Source organism: Miscanthus floridulus, chromosome 6 (assembly GCF_019320115.1).
Source record: "Miscanthus floridulus cultivar M001 chromosome 6, ASM1932011v1, whole genome shotgun sequence".
NCBI classification, from domain to species: Eukaryota; Viridiplantae; Streptophyta; class Magnoliopsida; order Poales; family Poaceae; genus Miscanthus; species Miscanthus floridulus.
In genome coordinates, this window is record NC_089585.1 from 61,964,094 (window position 1) to 61,986,592 (window position 22,499).

Sequence of the window (22,499 nt, forward strand, 5' to 3'; positions counted from 1 at the left end):
ACATTCACGGCCCGACTACAGCCTTCCAAGACCACGCCTTAGCAACCGATACACCACCTCCAAAGGCCGTCACGATCTTGTGGAGCGCGACAACCAGCCACTAGGGCTCCCGTCCTGCAAGCAATCGAAGAACTAGCAAGAACAAGGAAACAAGCACTGAATTTGCAAGATGGAATTGAAAGCCTCAAACTGAATCTTATTTTGAGTGGGGTTCCGAAGACAAGGAGACGGGCGGCTGGATCAGCACGCGCGCCTACAAGCAAGTAGCAAAGGCTAAACTTGATCTAAACAAAACCCAAGTGTTCCTGGTGGCGGCTAAGGGGTATATGACATGTGGAGGACGACCACAAGAGAGTTTGGGTCGTGCTCCAACCCTAGGACGCGTCCCTACTGGACTCTAAACGATACAAGCCCATTGGGCTAACTTAAGGTGGCGCAGCACCCTGGACAGAATAGACCTCTCGGTGATTTTTGGGCTGTTGACGCCGTTTATGAGCAGGTATGAGTATGAGGTCAGATCCGTATGAAAGTAGACTTTATTAGCTTTCCAACAAGTCCAGAATCACCCCAATCCGACTCCGTATGTAACCGTGGCGACCGTCGCAAGTTGGAGGTGTGCTGCAGTCCGAATCCAGCCTACGCGAGTCCTTTTCCCTTTCGGTCTTCTCCTTGATTCCTAATCAAAACAAGAGTGCACGTGTCTCCAAGATCTAAACAGGATGGACAAGAGCTCAAGAAGGAACTCACTTGATGATTAAGTGTTCGAGCACGAGCACGGGTAATAGGACCAGCAGGTGTCGGCGTGGACGGCGTGGATGTATGATCGGTGTTGATGTCCTCATCATCCTCCCTTTCTTGAATTTGAGTCGTCCTCGACTCAAGCTCATCTTCCTCACCCAAATAAGGCTTCAAATCTGCAATGTTAAATGTGGGACTAACCCCAAAATCTGCAGGAAGATCAAGCTTATATGCATTCTCATTTATTCGTTGCATCACTTTAAAAGGACCATCCGCTCTAGGCATCAATTTAGATTTTCTTAATTCAGGAAACCTATCCTTTCGCAAATGCAACCAAACCAAATCTCCAGGTTCAAGAATCAATTCCCTTCTACCTTTATCTCCAGCAAATTTGTACTTAGCATTCATGCGCTCTATGTTTTCTTTAGTGGTTTCATGTAGTTTTAGCATCAATTCAGCACGTTGCTTAGCATCAAAATTCAACTTTTCAGAACTTGGCAATGGCATTAAATCAATAGGAGCACGTGGTAACAAGCCATAAACAATCTCAAAGGGACACATCTTCGTAGTAGAATGCAGCGAACGATTATAAGCAAACTCAATATGAGGCAAACAATCTTCCCACATCTTAATATTCTTCTTTAAAACAGTCCTTAACATAGTAGACAAAGTTCTATTCACAACTTCAGTTTGACCATCAGTTTGGGGGTGACAAGTGGTGGAAAATAAAAGCTTAGTCCCCAATTTGGCCCATAAAGTTCTCCAAAAATGGCTAAGAAATTTAGCATCACGATCAGAAACAATTGTATTTGGCACACCATGCAAGCGAACAACTTCTCGAAAGAACAAATCAGCAATATTTGTAGCATCATCAGTTTTATGACATGGTATGAAATGTGCCATTTTAGAGAATCGATCCACAACCACAAAAACACTATCTCGCCCTTTCCTAGTCCGTGGCAATCCCAACACAAAATCCATAGAAATATCCTCCCAAGGAGCACTAGGAACAGGAAGAGGCATATACAAACCGTGTGGATTCAACCGGGACTTAGCCTTTTGACATGTTGTGCAGCGAGCAACAAATCTCTCCACGTCTCGTCGCATCTTTGGCCAAAAGAAATGACCAGCAAGAATGTCCTCCGTCTTCTTCGCTCCAAAATGCCCCATCAAGCCACCTCCATGCGCTTCCTGCAGCAACAACAAGCGAACGGAGCTAGCTGGAATGCATAGCTTGTTAGCTCTAAACACAAACCCATCATTGAGGATGAATTTGTTCCACGTTTTCCCATCTTTACAATGCAGCAGCACTTCTTTAAAATCAGCATCATGAGCATATCGGTCTTTAATTGTTTCTAACCCAAAGATCTTGTAATCAAGTTGATTCAGCAAAGTATATCTCCTAGACAATGCATCTGCAATGATATTATCCTTCCCTTTCTTGTGTTTGATAACATAAGGAAAAGATTCAATAAATTCAACCCATTTTGCATGTCTACGATTCAGTTTTCCTTGACTACGAATATGCTTCAAAGATTCATGATCAGAATGTATAACAAATTCTTTGGGCCACAAATAATGCTGCCATGTTTCTAATGTCCGCACTAGAGCATATAATTCCTTATCATATGTAGAATAATTAAGAATAGGCCCGCTCAATTTCTCACTAAAGTATGCAACAGGTTTTCCTTCTTGTAACAAAACACCACCCAATCCAATTCCACTCGCATCACATTCAAGCTCGAAAGTCTTATTAAAATCAGGGAGTTGGAGTAGAGGTGCATGTGTTAACTTATCTTTCAGCACATGGAAGGCGTGCTCTTGTGCTTTGCCCCAAGAAAAGGGCACTCCCTTCTTTGTAAGCTCATTCAATGGTGCAGCAATGGTGCTGAAGTCCTTCACAAAACGGCGATAGAAACCAGCAAGTCCTAGGAAACTCCGCACTTGTGTGACCGTCGTGGGTACAGGCCATCCTTGTATAGCTTCCACCTTGGCTTTATCAACCTCAATTCCCTGTGGAGTGACAACATAGCCAAGAAACGATACTCGATCGGTGCAGAAAGTGCACTTCTCAAGGTTACCAAACAAACGTGCATCACGTAGAGCATTGAAAACAGCACGTAAGTGATCAAGGTGTTCATCCATGGATTTGCTATAAATCAGTATATCATCAAAGTAGACGACAACAAATTTCCCAATGAAAGCACGCAAAACCTCGTTCATTAATCTCATGAAAGTACTAGGTGCATTAGTTAACCCAAAAGGCATGACTAACCACTCATATAGACCGAACTTGGTTTTGAAAGCAGTTTTCCATTCATCTCCCAATTTCATACGAATCTGGTGGTACCCACTACGCAAATCAACCTTTGAAAACACAACAGCACCACTCAATTCATCAAGCATATCATCTAGTCGTGGAATAGGGTGTCGATATCGAATGGTGATATTATTAATAGCCCTACAATCAACACACATGCGCCATGTTCCATCTTTCTTAGGCACTAAAATCACTGGAACAGCACAAGGACTAAGAGACTCACGCACATAACCTTTGTCTAGTAGTTCTTGCACTTGTCGCTGAATTTCCTTCGTTTCCTCCGGATTGGTCCTGTATGGCGCACGGTTTGGCAAAGATGCTCCAGGGATAAGATCAATTTGGTGCTCAATCCCTCGTATTGGTGGCAGCCCCGCTGGTATCTCAATGGGGAACACATCAGAATACTCCTGCAAAATGTTAGCAACAGCAGGGGGCAAAGAACGTTGCATATCCTCAAATGAAATGAAAGCATCCTTGCATACCAAAGCATAAGCAACAGAGGTGGATGCATTGAACTCATTAATATCAGATTTTGTAGCAAGCATACAACGTCCTTTCAATTTTATCTCATCTTTGTCATCAACAACAGATTTGTCACTCTCGCTCTTTGCTTTTGCAGCCTTAGTAACATCAGATTGCATAATAGCTTCAGGAGACATAGGATGCAACACAATTTTTCGATCATGGTATAGAAACGAATATTGATTTGATCTACCATGATGCATCGAATCTCTATCAAATTGCCATGGTCTACCTAGCAGAATATTGCAAGCTTGCATAGGCACAACATCACATTCAACAATATCTTTGTATGATCCGATGGCAAAATCGATTCGCACCAGTCTCGTTACCTTTGCCTTACCACTGTTGTTCAGCCATTGGATGTAGTAGGGATGGGGGTGTGGTTTGGTGGTGAGGGCGAGCTTCTGTACCATGTCGCTACTTGCCAAGTTGTTGCAGCTACCTCCATCAATGATCATGCGGCACGAACGCTCCTTGATGACACACTTTGTTTGGAATAAAGTGTGTCGCTGATTTTGCTCCGCCTTCTCCATTTGTGCACTAAGCACTCGCTGTACAATCAAGCTCTCATAGTGCTCCGCGTCACCTGCATTAATGTGTTCTTCTATGTGTTCCTCACTACCTGCATAGTCAGCCGCAAGCAATGCAAGTGTATCTTCATCAAAATCACTAGCGGATGAACACTCACCATCATCTTTGACAATCATAACACGCTTGTTTGGGCAGTCACGCATCATATGGCCATATCCCTTGCACCGATGACATTGTATGTTGCTTGTTCTACCTGTCGATGCCACGGATGAAGTACTCGCAGCCGGCTTTTGCGCTGTCTTCGCTACTGAATTGGTGGGGGCAGCTCGAGTCTTATCACTAGATGATGGCGTAGGAGTACGTGTAGATGGAGTTGTAGACGTGCGCGGCTGCCATGAACTAGCTTTCCCTGCAGAAACATTAGTCCTTGCGCTAGCACGTCGTCCCTGCACTTCCCGTTCAGCTTTACAAGCAAGATGAAACAGTTTGGTTACGTTATTGTATTCTTTGTAAGCGAGGATATCCTGAATTTCCCGATTTAACCCACCTAAAAATCTAGCCATAGCAGGTTCCTCATCCTCCTCTAATTTACAACGCAACATACCCGTTTGTAATTCCTGATAGTATTCTTCTACACTTTTAGAACCTTGTCTCAATTGCTGCAACTTATTTATCATATCACGGGCATAGTAAGATGGGACAAATCTAGCTCTCATGGCTCGTTTCAGCGCATCCCAAGTTTTAGGTATGTTATTAGGATTTTTCTTGCCATATTCAATCCACCAAACAGAAGCAAAATCTGTGAACTCACTAGTAGCAGCCCTAACACGTGTGTTCTCAGGAAATTCATGGCATGCAAACTTTTGATCAACAGCAATCTCCCAAGTAATGTATGCATCAGGGTCATATTTACCATCAAAAGGAGGTATTTTAAATTTAATCTTACTGAAAGCATCATCATTATTGTGTACCTCGCGTCGGCGGCGGCCACCCATACCTCTACGGTTGTGACGTAGGCGACGTCGATCACGAGTGTCTCGATCATCATGTTCAGTATCACCTGTGTATTCTTCATCATAGCTACCATCCTCTCGATCTTCCTCCTTCTTTTCTTCTTTATGCTGGTCTTTATCATTGTTGTGGAGGTCATCAAAACGCCTCAGCAGAGCAGCAAGGCTTTTGTCCACACTAGCAATGGACTGCTCCAAACCTGCAAGCTTGTTGTTTGCGACAATCTGCGTAGCCTCCAACTGCCCAAGTTTGTCATTTGTCACCTGCAAGTCATTATCAAGTCCCTCCGTGTGCAACTTCACTTTCCTTTCAAAATGTTGTATGATGCCCTTTGTGCGAGGCGAATGGGGAATTTGGTTATCTTCGTCGGTCCCTGGCATGGTTCAAAGACAAAGACAACAAGAAGACAAGTGAAGAAATAAAAGCCCTACAACTACTAGGATGTAGCTACAGCAAGTCGCTCACTCTCCACCTGTTACACAAGTTCTTACCAGTTCTTACCTTGCTCGACAGGAGGGGTCGTCTACCAACAAGTCTGCAGCAATGGATGAAGTGTATCGGTGCCGCAGCACGAGACCTGTCAAGCTGTAGAATATGTGGAGCTATAGGTGGGCTGAAACAAGGAACGAACTAGCACCACGTTAGTTACAAAAAGCAAGCTGAATAATCGTTCAACCGGCGGTACTGTGCTGGTCCTAGTCTAGACTGTGCTAGAGACGCGAGCCTGGACACAAAGGAGAGCACAACACACCACCCAAAGTGAACTGAAAAAAAATCTCTAAGATCAGCCCCTTTCTCTTCTTTTCTTTTGCTTCTTTCTCTTTTTTTTCTTTCTTTTTTTTTGAATATTTTTTTCTTTTTTCAGGGGCACTCAAAACTGATTATATGAACAAGACACTCCCAAAGAGTAACTCAGCACACACACTTCTCTCTCGCTCTCTCTAGAGTAAGCCACTCGTTTAGATATGAATACTTGCTGCGTGCTTCGTTTGATATTTGTAGCACAGGGTGAACTGATTCCTCGTCCGATTGGAACTTCCAATTCTACTCGGACTTTGGCCAACAGCGAGGAATACCCGATTCCTTGATCCGACTCAAACTTGAAAACCTACTTGGATTCGGCCAATAGAGAGGAACAGCCGATTCCTTGTCCGATTCAAACTTCAAACCCTACTTGGATTCGGCCAACAGAGAGACTATATGATAGCGCGTGTTGTGATAGAACGTGACAAGAACTCGAAACTCTAAAGGACTAAAACTAAGACCAGCAACTTGACACAACCGATGCAACCGACGACTCAACAAGCCCTAACTAGGTAGCACTAGCCACGGCCCAAAGGTCTATAGGATTGTAGGAAACTAATCTACTATTTTTTTTGGCTTTTTTGGACTGTAGGAAAAATAAAAACAGCGAAGAATTACAAGTCTCTCACCGATAAACCTTGCTCTGATACCAACTGATATGAACCCGCTAGGGTTTATGGACGATCTTTCGATGAGAGGCGTGAGATCACTCGATTTGGTGGATGGAGATGACGTTCACGGCCCGACTACAGCCTTCCAAGACCGCGCCTTAGCAACCGATACACCACCTCCAAAGGCCGTCACGATCTTGTGGAGCGCGACAACCAGCCACTAGGGCTCCCGTCCTGCAAGCAATCGAAGAACTAGCAAGAACAAGGAAACAAGCACTGAATTTGCAAGATGGAATTGAAAGCCTCAAACTGAATCTTATTTTGAGTGGGGTTCCGAAGACAAGGAGACGGGCGGCTGGATCAGCACGCGCGCCTACAAGCAAGTAGCAAAGGCTAAACTTGATCTAAACAAAACCCAAGTGTTCCTGGTGGCGGCTAAGGGGTATATGACGTGTGGAGGACGACCACAAGAGAGTTTGGGTCGTGCTCCAACCCTAGGACGCGTCCCTACTGGACTCTAAACGATACAAGCCCATTGGGCTAACTTAAGGTGGCGCAGCACCCTGGACAGAATAGACCTCTCGGTGATTTTTGGGCTGTTGACGCCGTTTATGAGCAGGTATGAGTATGAGGTCAGATCCGTATGAAAGTAGACTTTATTAGCTTTCCAACAAGTCCAGAATCACCCCAATCCGACTCCGTATGTAACCGTGGCGACCGTCGCAAGTTGGAAGTGTGCTGCAGTCCGAATCCAGCCTACGCGAGTCCTTTTCCCTTTCGGTCTTCTCCTTGATTCCTAATCAAAATAAGAGTGCACGTGTCTCCAAGATCTAAACAGGATGGACAAGAGCTCAAGAAGGAACTCACTTGATGATTAAGTGTTCGAGCACGAGCACGGGTAATAGGACCAGCAGGTGTCGGCGTGGACGGCGTGGATGTATGATCGGTGTAGATGTCCTCATCATCAAGTGGAAGCTCGTTTCGGTCCTTTCGAACATAGTGCTAATCTTGACGCAAGGTAGGAGCACGGTTTGCGTCGAACATACCATTAGCTCAGAAATCATTTTGGAGGCGCTCGATGGAACGCCTAGGTGACGTATGTCATTTGGACTCTCGGTTCTTTCCATTTGGAGACATTGTTAGTGTCGATGCTAGATAGGTATATGGTTTGCGTCGAACATACCACAGGCTCATAAATCATTTTGGACGCACCCGATGGAACTCCTACGTGATGTGGGTGATGTGGAATCTCTCTTCTTTCTGTTTGGAGACTGTGTTAGCGTCAGTGCAAGCTAGGTGCATGGTTTGCACTAGATGTACCATAGGCTCAGAAATCATTTTGGATGCACCTGATGGTACCACTAGGTGACTAGGGTCAAGTGGAAGCTCGTTTTGGTCCTTTCGGAGATAGGGCTAATCTTGATGGAAGATAGGTGCACGGTTTGCGTCGAGCGTACCATAGGCACGCAAATCATTTTGGACGCACCCAATGGAAGTCCTAATTGACGTGGGTCATGTGGAATCTCACTTCTTTCCATTTGGAGACAGTGTTAGGGTCGGTGCAAGATAGGTGCACTGTTTGCGCCAAACATACCATCAGCTCAGAAATCATTTTGGACGCACCCGATCGTACCACTAGGTGACGAGGCTCAAGTGGAAGCTCATTTCAGTCCTTTCGAACATAGTGCTAACCTTGACGCAAGATAGGAGCACGGTTTGTGTCAAACATACCATTGACTCAGAAATCGTTTTGGACGCACTGGATGGAACGCCAAGGTGACATGGGTCATTTGGACTCTCGCTTCTTTCTGTTTGGAGACATTGTTAGTGTCGATGCTAGATAGGTGCATGGTTTGCGTTGAACGTACCATAGGCTCAGAAATCATTTTGGACGCACCCAATGGAACTCCTAGGTGACGTGGGTGATGTGGAATGTCTCTTCTTTCTATTTGGAGACTGTGTTAGCGTCGGTGCAAGCTAGGTGCATGGTTTGCGCTAGATGTACCATATGCTCATAAATCGTTTTGGACGCACCTGATTGTACCACTAGGTGACTAGGGTCAAGTGGAAGCTCGTTTCGGTCCTTTCGGAGATAGTGCTAATCTTGACAGAAGATAGGTGCACTGGTTTGCGTCGAGCGTACCATAGGCTTCGCAAATCATTTTGGACGCACCCGATGGAAGTCCTAAGTGACGTGGGTCAGGTGGAATCTCACTTCTTTCCATATGGAGACAGTGTTAGTGTCGGTGCAAGATAGGTGCACTAGTTTGCACCAAACGTACCATCGGCTCAGAAATCATTTTGGACGCACCCGATCGTACCACTAGGTGACGGGGCTCAAGTGGAAGCTCGTTTTGGTCCTTTCAGACATAGTGCTAATCTTGACGCAAGATAGGAGCACGGTTTTGCGTCGAACATACCATTGGCTCAGAAATCGTTTTGGACGCACTCGATGGAACGCCTAGGTGACGTGGGTCATTTGGACTCTCGCTTCTTTCATTTGGAGACATTGTTAGTGTCGATGCTAGATAAGTGCACGGTTTGCGTCGAACGTACCATAGGCTCAGAAATCATTTTGGACGCACCCGATTGAACTCCTAGGTGACGTGGGTGATGTGGAATCTCTCTTCTTTCTGTTTGGAGACTGTGTTAGCGTCGGTGCAAGCTAGGTGCATGGTTTGCGCTAGATGTACCATAGGCTACAGAAATTATTTTGGACGCACCTGATGGTACCACTAGGTGACTAGGGTCAAGTGGAAGCTCGTTTCGGTCCTTTCGGAGATAGTGCTAATCTTGACGGAAGATAGGTGCACGGTTTGCGGTAAGCGTACCATAGGCTCGCAAATCATTTTGGACGCACCCGATGAAAGTCCTAGTGATGTGGGTCAGGTGGAATCTCACTTCTTTCCATATGGAGATAGTGTTAGGGTCGGTGCAAGATAGGTGCACAGTTTGCGCCAAACGTACCATTCGGCTCATAAATCATTTTGGACGCACCCGATCGTACCACTAGGTGACGGGGCTCAAGTGGAAGCTCGTTTCAGTCCTTTTGGAAATAGTGCTAATCTTGACGAAAGATAGGAGCATGGTTTTGCGTCGAACATACCATTGGCTCAGAAATCGTTTTGGACGCACTCGATGGAACGCCTAGGTGACGTGGGTCATTTGGACTCTCGCTTCTTTCCGTTTGGAGACATTGTTAGTGTCGATGCTAGATAGGTGCACGGTTTGCGTCGAACGTACCATAGGCTCAGAAATCATTTTGGACGCACCCGATGGAACTCCTAGGTGACGTGGGTGATGTGGAATCTCTCTTCTTTCTAGTTTGGAGACTAGTGTTAGCGTCGGTGCAAGCTAGGTGCATGGTTTGCGCTAGATGTACCATATGCTCAGAAATCAGTTTTGGACGCACCTGATTGTACCACTAGGTGACTAGGGTCAAGTGGAAGCTCGTTTCGGTCCTTTCGGAGATAGTGCTAATCTTGACGGAAGATAGGTGCACGGTTTGCGTCGAGCGTACCATAGGCTCGAAATCATTTTGGACGCACCCGATGGAACTCCTAGGTGACGTGGGTCATGTGGAATCTCACTTCTTTCCATTTGAAGACAGTGTTAGTGTCAGGTGCAAGATAGGTGCACTGTTTGCGCCAAACGTACCATCGGCTCAGAAATCATTTTGGACGCACCCGATCGTACCACTAGGTGACGGGGCTCAAGTGGAAGCTCGTTTCGGTCCTTTCGGACATAGTGCTAATCTTGACGGCAAGATAGGAGCACTGGTTTTGCGTCGAACATACCATTGGCTCAGAAATCATTTTGGACGCACTCGATGGAACGCCTAGGTGACGTGGGTCATTTGGACTCTCGCTTCTTTCCGTTTGGAGACATTGTTAGTGTCGATGCTAGATAGTGCACGGTTTGCGTCGAACGTACCATAGGCTCAGAAATCATTTTGGACGCACCCGATGGAACTCCTAGGTGACTGTGGGTGATGTGGAATCTCTCTTCTTTCTGTTTGGAGACTGTGTTAGCGTCGGTGCAAGCTAGGTGCATGGTTTGCGCTAGATGTACCATAGGCTCAGAAATCATTTTGGACGCACCTGATGGTACCACTAGGTGACTAGGGTCAAGTGGAAGCTCGTTTCGGTCCTTTCGGAGATAGTGCTAATCTTGACGGAAGATAGGTGCACGGTTTGCGTCGAGCGTACCATAGGCTCGCAAATCATTTTGGACGCACCCGATGGAAGTCCTAGGTGATGTGGGTCAGGTGGAATCTCACTTCTTTCCATGTGGAGACTAGTGTTAGGGTCGGTGCAAGATAGGTGCACAGTTTGCGCCAAATGTACCATCGGCTCAGAAATCATTTTGGACGCACCCGATCGTACCACTAGGTGACGAGGCTCAAGTGGAAGCTCGTTTCGAGTCCTTTCAGACATAGTGCTAATCTTGACGCAAGATAGGAGCACGGTTTTGCGTCGAACATACCATTGGCTCAGAAATCGTTTTGGACGCACTCGATGGAACGCCTAGGTGACGTGGGTCATTTGGACTCTCGCTTCTTTCCGTTTGGAGACATTGTTAGTGTCGATGCTAGATAGGTGCACGGTTTGCGTCGAACGTACCATAGGCTCAGAAATCATTTTGGACGCACCCGATGGAACTCCTAGGTGACGTGGGTGATGTGGAATCTCTCTTCTTTCTAGTTTGGAGACTAGTGTTAGCGTCGGTGCAAGCTAGGTGCATGGTTTGCGCTAGATGTACCATAGGCTCAGAAATCATTTTGGACGCACCTGATGGTACCACTAGGTGACTAGGGTCAAGTGGAAGCTCGTTTTGGTCCTTTCGGAGATAGTGCTAATCTTGACGGAAGATAGGTGCACGGTTTGCGTCGAGCGTACCATAGGCTCGCAAATCATTTTGGACGCACCCGATGGAACTCCTAGGTGACGTGGGTCAGGTGGAATCTCACTTCTTTCCATTTGAAGACAGTGTTAGTGTCGGTGCAAGATAGGTGCACTGTTTGCGCCAAACGTACCATCGGCTCAGAAATCATTTTGGACGCACCCGATCGTACCACTAGGTGACGGGGCTCAAGTGGAAGCTCGTTTCGGTCCTTTTAGGACATAGTGCTAATCTTGACGGAAGATAGGAGCACGTTTTGCGTCGAACATACCATTGGCTCAGAAATCGTTTTGGACGCACTCGATGGAACGCCTAGGTGACGTGGGTCATTTGGACTCTCGCTTCTTTCCATTTGGAGACCTTGTTAGTGTCGATGCTACATAGGATGCACGGTTTGCGTCGAACGTACCATAGGTCTAGAAATCATTTTGGACGCACCCGATGGAACTCCTAGGTGACTGTGGGTGATGTGGAATCTCTCTTCTTTCTGTTTGGAGACTGTGTTAGCGTCGGTGCAAGCTAGGTGCATGGTTTGCGCTAGATGTACCATAGGCTCAGAAATCATTTTGGGACGCACCTGATGGTACCACTAGGTGACTAGGGTCAAGTGGAAGCTCGTTTCGGTCCTTTCGGAGATAGTGCTAATCTTGACGGAAGATAGGTGCACGGTTTGCGGTAGAGCGTACCATAGGCTCACAAATCATTTTGGACGCACCCGATGAAAGTCCTAAGGTGACGTGGGTCAGGTGGAATCTCACTTCTTTCCATTGGAGACAGTGTTAGGGTCGGTGCAAGATAGGTGCACAGTTTGCGCCAAACGTACCATCGGCTCAGAAATCATTTTGGACGCACCCGATCGTACCACTAGGTGACGGGGCTCAAGTGGAAGCTCGTTTCAGTCCTTTCGGAAATAGTGCTAATCTTGACGCAAGATAGGAGCACGGTTTGCGTCGAACATACCATTGGCTCAGAAATCGTTTTGGACGCACTCGATGGAACGCCTAGGTGACGTGGGTCATTTGGACTCTCGCTTCTTTCCGTTTGGAGACATTGTTAGTGTCGATGCTAGATAGGTGCACGGTTTGCGTCGAACGTACCATAGGCTCAGAAATCATTTTGGACGCACCCGATGGAACTCCTAGGTGACGTGGGTGATGTGGAATCTCTCTTCTTTCTAGTTTGGAGACTGTGTTAGCGTCGGTGCAAGCTAGGTGCATGGTTTGCGCTAGATGTACCATAGGCTCAGAAATCATTTTGGACGCACCTGATGGTACCACTAGGTGACTAGGGTCAAGTGGAAGCTCGTTTCGGTCCTTTCGGAGATAGTGCTAATCTTGACGGAAGATAGGTGCACGGTTTGCGTCGAGCGTACCATAGGCTCGCAAATCATTTTGGACGCACCCGATGGAACTCCTAGGTGACGTGGGTCATGTGGAATCTCACTTCTTTCCATTTGAAGACAGTGTTAGCGTCGGTGCAAGATAGGTGCACTCTTTGCGCCAAACGTACCATCGGCTCAGAAATCATTTTGGACGCACCCGATCGTACCACTAGGTGACGGGGCTCAAGTGGAAGCTCGTTTCGGTCCTTTAGAAATAGTGCTAATCTTGACGGAAGATAGGAGCACGGTTTTGCGTCGAACATACCATTGGCTCAGAAATCGTTTTGGACGCACTCGATGGAACGCCTAGGTGACGTGGGTCATTTGGACTCTCGCTTCTTTCCAGTTTGGAGACATTGTTAGTGTCGATGCTACATAGATGCACGGTTTGCGTCGAACGTACCATAGGCTCTGAAATCATTTTGGACGCACCCGATGGAACTCCTAGGTGATGTGGGTGATGTGGAATCTCTCTTCTTTCTGTTTGGAGACTGTGTTAGCGTCGGTGCAAGCTAGGTGCATGGTTTGCGCTAGATGTACCATAGGCTCAGAAATCATTTTGGACGCACCTGATGGTACCACTAGGTGACTAGGGTCAAGTGGAAGCTCGTTTCGGTCCTTTCGGAGATAGTGCTAATCTTGACGGAAGATAGGTGCACGGTTTGCGGTAAGCGTACCATAGGCTCGCAAATCATTTTGGACGCACCCGATGAAAGTCCTAGGTGATGTGGGTCAGGTGGAATCTCACTTCTTTCCATGTGGAGACTAGTGTTAGGGTCGGTGCAAGATAGGTGCACAGTTTGCGCCAAACGTACCATTGGCTCATAAATCATTTTGGATGCACCCGATCGTACCACTAGGTGACGGGGCTCAAGTGGAAGCTCGTTTCAGTCCTTTCGGAAATAGTGCTAATCTTGACGAAAGATAGGAGCACTGGTTTTGCGTCGAACATACCATTGGCTCAGAAATCGTTTTGGACGCACTCGATGGAACGCCTAGGTGACGTGGGTCATTTGGACTCTCGCTTCTTTCCGTTTGGAGACATTGTTAGTGTCGATGCTAGATAGGTGCACGGTTTGCGTCGAACGTACCATAGGCTCAGAAATCATTTTGGACGCACCCGATGGAACTCCTAGGTGACGTGGGTGATGTGGAATCTCTCTTCTTTCTGTTTGGAGACTATGTTAGCGTCGGTGCAAGCTAGGTGCATGGTTTGCGCTAGATGTACCATATGCTCAGAAATCGTTTTGGACGCACCTGATTGTACCACTAGGTGACTAGGGTCAAGTGGAAGCTCGTTTCGGTCCATTCGGAGATAGTGCTAATCTTGACGGAAGATAGGTGCACGGTTTGCGTCGAGCGTACCATAGGCTCGCAAATCATTTTCGACGCACCCGATGGAACTCCTAGGTGACATGGGTCATGTGGAATCTCACTTCTTCCCATTTGAAGACAGTGTTAGCGTCGGTGCAAGATAGGTGCACTGTTTGCGCCAAACGTACCATCGGCTCAGAAATCATTTTGGACGCACCCGATCGTACCACTAGGTGACGGGGCTCAAGTGGAAGCTCGTTTCGGTCCTTTCAGAAATAGTGCTAACCTTGACGGAAGATACGAGCACGTTTTTGCGTCGAACATACCATTGGCTCAGAAATCGTTTTGGACGCACTCGATGGAACGCCTAGGATGACAGTGGGTCATTTGGACTCTCGCTTCTTTCCATTTGGAGACCTTGTTAGTGTCGATGCTACATAGATGCACGGTTTGCGTCGAACGTACCATAGGCTCTGAAATCATTTTGGACGCACCCGATGGAACTCCTAGGTGACGTGGGTGATGTGGAATCTCTCTTCTTTCTGTTTGGAGACTGTGTTAGCGTCGGTGCAAGCTAGGTGCATGGTTTGCGCTAGATGTACCATAGGCATAGAAATCATTTTGGACGCACCTGATGGTACCACTAGGTGACTAGGGTCAAGTGGAAGCTCGTTTCGGTCCTTTCGGAGATAGTGCTAATCTTGACGGAAGATAGGTGCACGGTTTGCGGTAAGCATACCATAGGCTCGCAAATCATTTTGGACGCACCCAATGAATGTCCTAGGTGATGTGGGTCAGGTGGAATCTCACTTCTTTCCATGTGGAGATAGTGTTAGGGTTGGTGCAAGATAGGTGCACAGTTTGCGCCAAACGTACCATCGGCTCAGAAATTATTTTGGACGCACCCGATCGTACCACTAGGTGACGGGGCTCAAGTGGAAGCTCGTTTCAGGTCCTTTGGAAATAGTGGCTAATCTTGACGCAAGATAGGAGCATGGTTTTGCGTCGAACATACCATTGGCTCAGAAATCGTTTCGGACGCACTCGATGGAACGCCTAGGTGACGTGGGTCATTTGGACTCTCGCTTCTTTCCGTTTGGAGACATTGGTAGTGTCGATGCTAGATAGGTGCACGGTTTGCGTCGAACGTACCATAGGCTCAGAAATCATTTTGGACGCACCCGATGGAACTCCTAGGTGACGTGGGTGATGTGGAATGTCTCTTCTTTCTGTTTGGAGACTGTGTTAGCGTCGGTGCAAGCTAGTTGCATGGTTTGCGCTAGAGGTACCATATGCTCAGAAATCGTTTTGGACGCACCTGATTGTACCACTAGGTGACTAGGGTCAAGTGGAAGCTCGTTTTGGTCCATTCGGAGATAGTGCTAATCTTGACGAAGATAGGTGCACGGTTTGTGTCGAGCGTACCATAGGCTCGGAAATCATTTTTGACGCACCCGATGGAACTCCTAGGTGACGTGGGTGATGTGGAATGTCTCTTCTTTATGTTTGGAGACTATGTTAGCGTCGGTGCAAGCTAGTTGCATGGTTTGCGCTAGACGTACCATATGCTCAGAAATCATTTTGGACGCACCTGATTGTACCACTTGGTGACTAGGGTCAAGTGGAAGCTCGTTTTGGTCCATTCAGAGATAGTGCTAATCTTGATGAAGATAGGTGCACGATTTGTGTCGAGCGTACCGTAGGCTCGGAAATCATTTTCGACGCACCCGATGGAACTCGTAGGTGACGTGGGTCATGTGGAATCTCACTTCTTCCCATTTGAAGACAGTGTTAGCGTCGGTGCAAGATAGGTGCACTGTTTGCGCCAAACGTACCATCGGCTCAGAAATCATTTTGGACGCACCCGATCGTACCACTAGGTGACGGGGCTCAAGTGGAAGCTCGTTTCGGTCCTTTCAGAAATAGTGCTAACCTTGACGGAAGATAGGAGCACGTTTTTGCGTCGAACATACCATTGGCTTAGAAATTGTTTTGGACGCACTCGATGGAACGCCTAGGTCACGTGGGTCATTTGGACTCTCGCTTCTTTCCATTTGGAGACCTTGTTAGTGTCGATGCTAGATAGGTGCACGGTTTGCGTCGAACGTACCATAGGCTCTAGAAATCATTTTGGACGCACCCGATGGAACTCCTAGGTGACGTGGGTGATGTGGAATCTCTCTTCTTTCTGTTTGGAGACTGTGTTAGCGTCGGTGCAAGCTAGGTGCATGGTTTGCGCTAGATGTACCATAGGCTCAGAAATTATTTTGGACGCACCTGATGGTACCACTAGGTGACTAGGGTCAAGTGGAAGCTCGTTTCGGTCCTTTCGGAGATAGTGCTAATCTTGACGGAAGATAGGTGCACGGTTTGCGGTAAGCGTACCATAGGCTCGCAAATCATTTTGGACGCACCCGATGGAAGTCCTAGGTGATGTGGGTCAGGTGGAATCTCACTTCTTTCCATGTGGAGATAGTGTTAGGGTCGGTGCAAGATAGGTGCACAGTTTGCGCCAAACGTACCATTGGCTCATAAATCATTTTGGACGCACCCGATCGTACCACTAGGTGACGAGGCTCAAGTGGAAGCTCGTTTTAGGTCCTTTCGGACATAGTGCTAATCTTGACGCAAGATAGGAGCATCGGTTTGCGTCGAACATACCATTGGCTCAGAAATCGTTTTGGACGCACTCGATGGAACGCCTAGGTGACGTGGGTCATTTGGACTCTCGCTTCTTTCCGTTTGGAGACATTGTTAGTGTCGATGCTAGATAGGTGCACGGTTTGCGTCGAACGTACCATAGGCTCAGAAATCATTTTGGACGCACCCGATGGAACTCCTAGGTGACGTGGGTGATGTGGAATCTCTCTTCTTTCTGTTTGGAGACTAGTGTTAGCGTCGGTGCAAGCTAGGTGCATGGTTTGCGCTAGATGTACCATAGGCTCAGAAATCAGTTTTGGACGCACCTGATTGTACCACTAGGTGACTAGGGTCAAGTGGAAGCTCGTTTCGGTCCTTTCGGAGATAGTGCTAATCTTGACGGAAGATAGGTGCACGGTTTGCGTCGAGCGTACCATAGGCTCGCAAATCATTTTCGACGCACCCGATGGAAGCTCCTAGGTGACGTGGGTCATGTGGAATCTCACTTCTTTCCATTTGGAGACAGTGTTAGCGTCGGTGCAAGATAGGTGCACTGTTTGCGCCAAACGTACCATCGGCTCAGAAATCATTTTGGACGCACCCGATCGTACCACTAGGTGACGAGGCTCAAGTGGAAGCTCGTTTCGGTCCTTTCAGACATAGTGCTAATCTTGACGCAAGATAGGAGCACGGTTTTGCGTCGAACATACCATTGGCTCAGAAATCGTTTTGGACGCACTCGATGGAACGCCTAGGTGACGTGGGTCATTTGGACTCTCGCTTCTTTCCGTTTGGAGACATTGTTAGTGTCGATGCTAGATAGGTGCACGGTTTGCGTCGAACGTACCATAGGCTCAGAAATCATTTTGGACGCACCCGATGGAACTCCTAGGTGACGTGGGTGATGTGGAATCTCTCTTCTTTCTGTTTGGAGACTGTGTTAGCGTCGGTGCAAGCTAGGTGCATGGTTTGCGCTAGATGTACCATAGGCATCAGAAATCATTTTGGGACGCACCTGATGGTACCACTAGGTGACTAGGGTCAAGTGGAAGCTCGTTTCGGTCCTTTCGGAGATAGTGCTAATCTTGACGGAAGATAGGTGCACGGTTTGCGGTAAGCATACCATAGGCTCGCAAATCATTTTGGACGCACCCAATGAATGTCCTAGGTGATGTGGGTCAGGTGGAATCTCACTTCTTTCCATGTGGAGACTAGTGTTAGGGTTGGTGCAAGATAGGTGCACAGTTTGCGCCAAACGTACCATCGGCTCAGAAATCATTTTGGACGCACCCGATCGTACCACTAGGTGACGGGGCTCAAGTGGAAGCTCGTTTCAGTCCTTTTGGAAATAGTGCTAATCTTGACGAAAGATAGGAGCACGGTTTTGCGTCGAACATACCATTGGCTCAGAAATCGTTTCGGACGCACTCGATGGAACGCCTAGGTGACGTGGGTCATTTGGACTCTCGCTTCTTTCCATTTGGAGACATTGGTAGTGTCGATGCTAGATAGGTGCACGGTTTGCGTCGAACGTACCATAGGCTCAGAAATCATTTTGGACGCACCCGATGGAACTCCTAGGTGACGTGGGTGATGTGGAATGTCTCTTCTTTCTGTTTGGAGACTGTGTTAGCGTCGGTGCAAGCTAGGTGCATGGTTTGCGCTAGATGTACCATATGCTCAGAAATCGTTTTGGACGCACCTGATTGTACCACTAGGTGACTAGGGTCAAGTGGAAGCTCGTTTTGGTCCATTCGGAGATAGTGCTAATCTTGACGAAGATAGGTGCACGGTTTGTGTCGAGCGTACCATAGGCTCGGAAATCATTTTGACGCACCCGATGGAACTCCTAGGTGACGTGGGTCATGTGGAATCTCACTTCTTCCCATTTGAAGACAGTGTTAGCGTCGGTGCAAGATAGGTGCACTATTTGCGCCAAACGTACCATCGGCTCAGAAATCATTTTGGACGCACCCGATCGTACCACTAGGTGACGGGGCTCAAGTGGAAGCTCGTTTCGGTCCTTTCAGACATAGTGCTAATCTTGACGGCAAGATAGGAGCACGGTTTTGCGTCGAACATACCATTGGCTCAGAAATCGTTTTGGACGCACTCGATGGAACGCCTAGGTGACGTGGGTCATTTGGACTCTCGCTTCTTTCCGTTTGGAGACATTGTTAGTGTCGATGCTAGATAGGTGCACGGTTTGCGTCGAACGTACCATAGGCTCAGAAATCATTTTGGACGCACCCGATGGAACTCCTAGGTGACGTGGGTGATGTGGAATCTCTCTTCTTTCTGTTTGGAGACTGTGTTAGCGTCGGTGCAAGCTAGGTGCATGGTTTGCGCTAGATGTACCATAGGCTCAGAAATCATTTTGGACGCACCTGATGGTACCACTAGGTGACTAGGGTCAAGTGGAAGCTCGTTTCGGTCCTTTCGGAGATAGTGCTAATCTTGACGGAAGATAGGTGCACGGTTTGCGGTAGAGCGTACCATAGGCTCGCAAATCATTTTGGACGCACCCGATGAAAGTCCTAGGTGATTGTGGGTCAGGTGGAATCTCACTTCTTTCCATGTGGAGATAGTGTTAGGGTCGGTGCAAGATAGGTGCACAGTTTGCGCCAAACGTACCATTGGCTCATAAATCATTTTGGACGCACACGATCGTACCACTAGGTGACGGGGCTCAAGTGGAAGCTCGTTTCAGTCCTTTCGGAAATAGTGCTAATCTTGACGCAAGATAGGAGCATGGTTTGCGTCGAACATACCATTGGCTCAGAAATCGTTTTGGACGCACTCGATGGAACGCCTAGGTGACGTGGGTCATTTGGACTCTCGCTTCTTTCCGTTTGGAGACATTGTTAGTGTCGATGCTAGATAGGTGCACGGTTTGCGTCGAACGTACCATAGGCTCAGAAATCATTTTGGACGCACCCGATGGAACTCCTAGGTGACGTGGGTGATGTGGAATGCTCTCTTCTTTCTGTTTGGAGACTAGTGTTAGCGTCGGTGCAAGCTAGGTGCATGGTTTGCGCTAGATGTACCATATGCTCAGAAATCGTTTTGGACGCACCTGATTGTACCACTAGGTGACTAGGGTCAAGTGGAAGCTCGTTTTGGTCCATTTCGGAGATAGTGCTAATCTTGACGGAAGATAGGTGCACGGTTTGTGTCGAGCGTACCATAGGCTCGGAAATCATTTTCGGACGCACCCGATGGAACTCCTAGGTGACGTGGGTCATGTGGAATCTCACTTCTTCCCATTTGAAGACAGTGTTAGCGTCGGTGCAAGATAGGTGCACTGTTTGCGCCAAACGTACCATCGGCTCAGAAATCATTTTGGACGCACCCGATCGTACCACTAGGTGACGGGGCTCAAGTGGAAGCTTGTTTCGGTCCTTTCAGAAATAGTGCTAATCTTGACGGAAGATACGAGCACGGTTTTTGCGTCGAACATACCATTGGCTCAGAAATCGTTTTGGACGCACTCGATGGAACGCCTAGGTGACGTGGGTCATTTGGACTCTCGCTTCTTTCCATTTGGAGACCTTGTTAGTGTCGATGCTAGATAGGTGCACGGTTTGCGTCGAACGTACCATAGGCTCTAGAAATCATTTTGGACGCACCCGATGGAACTCCTAGGTGACGTGGGTGATGTGGAATCTCTCTTCTTTCTGTTTGGAGACTGTGTTAGCGTCGGTGCAAGCTAGGTGCATGGTTTGCGCTAGATGTACCATAGGCTCAGAAATCATTTTGGACGCACCTGATGGTACCACTAGGTGACTAGGGTCAAGTGGAAGCTCGTTTCGGTCCTTTCGGAGATAGTGCTAATCTTGACGGAAGATAGGTGCACGGTTTGCGGTAAGCGTACCATAGGCTCGCAAATCATTTTGGACGCACCCGATGGAAAGTCCTAGGTGATGTGGGTCAGGTGGAATCTCACTTCTTTCCATTTGGAGATAGTGTTAGGGTCGGTGCAAGATAGGTGCACAGTTTGCGCCAAACGTACCATCGGCTCAGAAATCATTTTGGACGCACCCGATCGTACCACTAGGTGACGAGGCTCAAGTGGAAGCTCGTTTCAGGTCCTTTCGGACATAGTGCTAATCTTGACGCAAGATAGGAGCACGGTTTGCGTCGAACATACCATTGGCTCAGAAATCGTTTTGGACGCACTCGATGGAACGCCTAGGTGACGTGGGTCATTTGGACTCTCGCTTCTTTCCGTTTGGAGACATTGTTAGTGTCGATGCTAGATAGGTGCACGGTTTGCGTCGAACGTACCATAGGCTCAGAAATCATTTTGGACGCACCCGATGGAACTCCTAGGTGACGTGGGTGATGTGGAATCTCTCTTCTTTCTGTTTGGAGACTGTGTTAGCGTCGGTGCAAGCTAGGTGCATGGTTTGCGCTAGATGTACCATAGGCTCAGAAATCATTTTGGACGCACCTGATTGTACCACTAGGTGACTAGGGTCAAGTGGAAGCTCGTTTTGGTCCTTTCGGAGATAGTGCTAATCTTGACGGAAGATAGGTGCACGGTTTGCGTCGAGCGTACCATAGGCTCGGCAAATCATTTTCGACGCACCCGATGGAACTCCTAGGTGACGTGGGTCATGTGGAATCTCACTTCTTCCCATTTGAAGACAGTGTTAGCGTCGGTGCAAGATAGGTGCACTGTTTGCGCCAAACGTACCATCGGCTCAGAAATCATTTTGGACGCACCCGATCGTACCACTAGGTGACGGGGCTCAAGTGGAAGCTCGTTTCGGTCCTTTCAGGAAATAGTGCTAATCTTGACGGAAGATAGGAGCACGGTTTTGCGTCGAACATACCATTGGCTCAGAAATCGTTTTGGACGCACTCGATGGAACGCCTAGGTGACGTGGGTCATTTGGACTCTCGCTTCTTTCCATTTGGAGACCTTGTTAGTGTCGATGCTACATAGGTGCACGGTTTGCGTCGAACGTACCATAGGCTCAGAAATCATTTTGGACGCACCCGATGGAACTCCTAGGTGACGTGGGTGATGTGGAATCTCTCTTCTTTCTGTTTGGAGACTGTGTTAGCGTCGGTGCAAGCTAGGTGCATGGTTTGCGCTAGATGTACCATAGGCTCAGAAATCATTTTGGACGCACCTGATGGTACCACTAGGTGACTAGGGTCAAGTGGAAGCTCGTTTCGGTCCTTTCGGAGATAGTGCTAATCTTGACGGAAGATAGGTGCACGGTTTGCGGTAAGCGTACCATAGGCTCGCAAATCATTTTGGACGCACCCGATGGAAGTCCTAGGTGATGTGGGTCAGGTGGAATCTCACTTCTTTCCATTTGGAGACAGTGTTAGGGTCGGTGCAAGATAGGTGCACAGTTTGCGCCAAACGTACCATCGGCTCAGAAATCATTTTGGACGCACCCGATCGTACCACTAGGTGACGAGGCTCAAGTGGAAGCTCGTTTCAGGTCCTTTCGGACATAGTGCTAATCTTGACGCAAGATAGGAGCACGGTTTGCGTCGAACATACCATTGGCTCAGAAATCGTTTTGGACGCACTCGATGGAACGCCTAGGTGACGTGGGTCATTTGGACTCTCGCTTCTTTCCGTTTGGAGACATTGTTAGTGTCGATGCTAGATAGGTGCACGGTTTGCGTCGAACGTACCATAGGCTCAGAAATCATTTTGGACGCACCCGATGGAACTCCTAGGTGACGTGGGTGATGTGGA

At 47.7% G+C, this 22,499-nt stretch overlaps 1 protein-coding gene across 1 annotated transcript in view; it reads right to left on the reverse strand.

Annotated features, from left to right (window-relative positions):
* Positions 1-960: 960 nt before the first annotated feature.
* The window catches only part of LOC136460629 (uncharacterized), a gene marked incomplete at its 3' end in the record, with an annotated part of 52,149 nt that continues 30,610 nt past the window's right edge, over positions 961-22,499 (reverse strand). Inside the window, exons 4-10 of the mRNA XM_066460256.1 lie at positions 4,452-5,053; positions 4,263-4,406; positions 3,791-4,202; positions 3,213-3,469; positions 2,136-2,783; positions 1,233-2,000; positions 961-1,082 (exon numbers count right to left, since the gene is read on the reverse strand). Coding sequence (XP_066316353.1) covers positions 961-1,082; positions 1,233-2,000; positions 2,136-2,783; positions 3,213-3,469; positions 3,791-4,202; positions 4,263-4,406; positions 4,452-5,053 — 2,953 coding nt within the window. The remainder of the gene's footprint in view (positions 1,083-1,232; positions 2,001-2,135; positions 2,784-3,212; positions 3,470-3,790; positions 4,203-4,262; positions 4,407-4,451; positions 5,054-22,499) is intronic.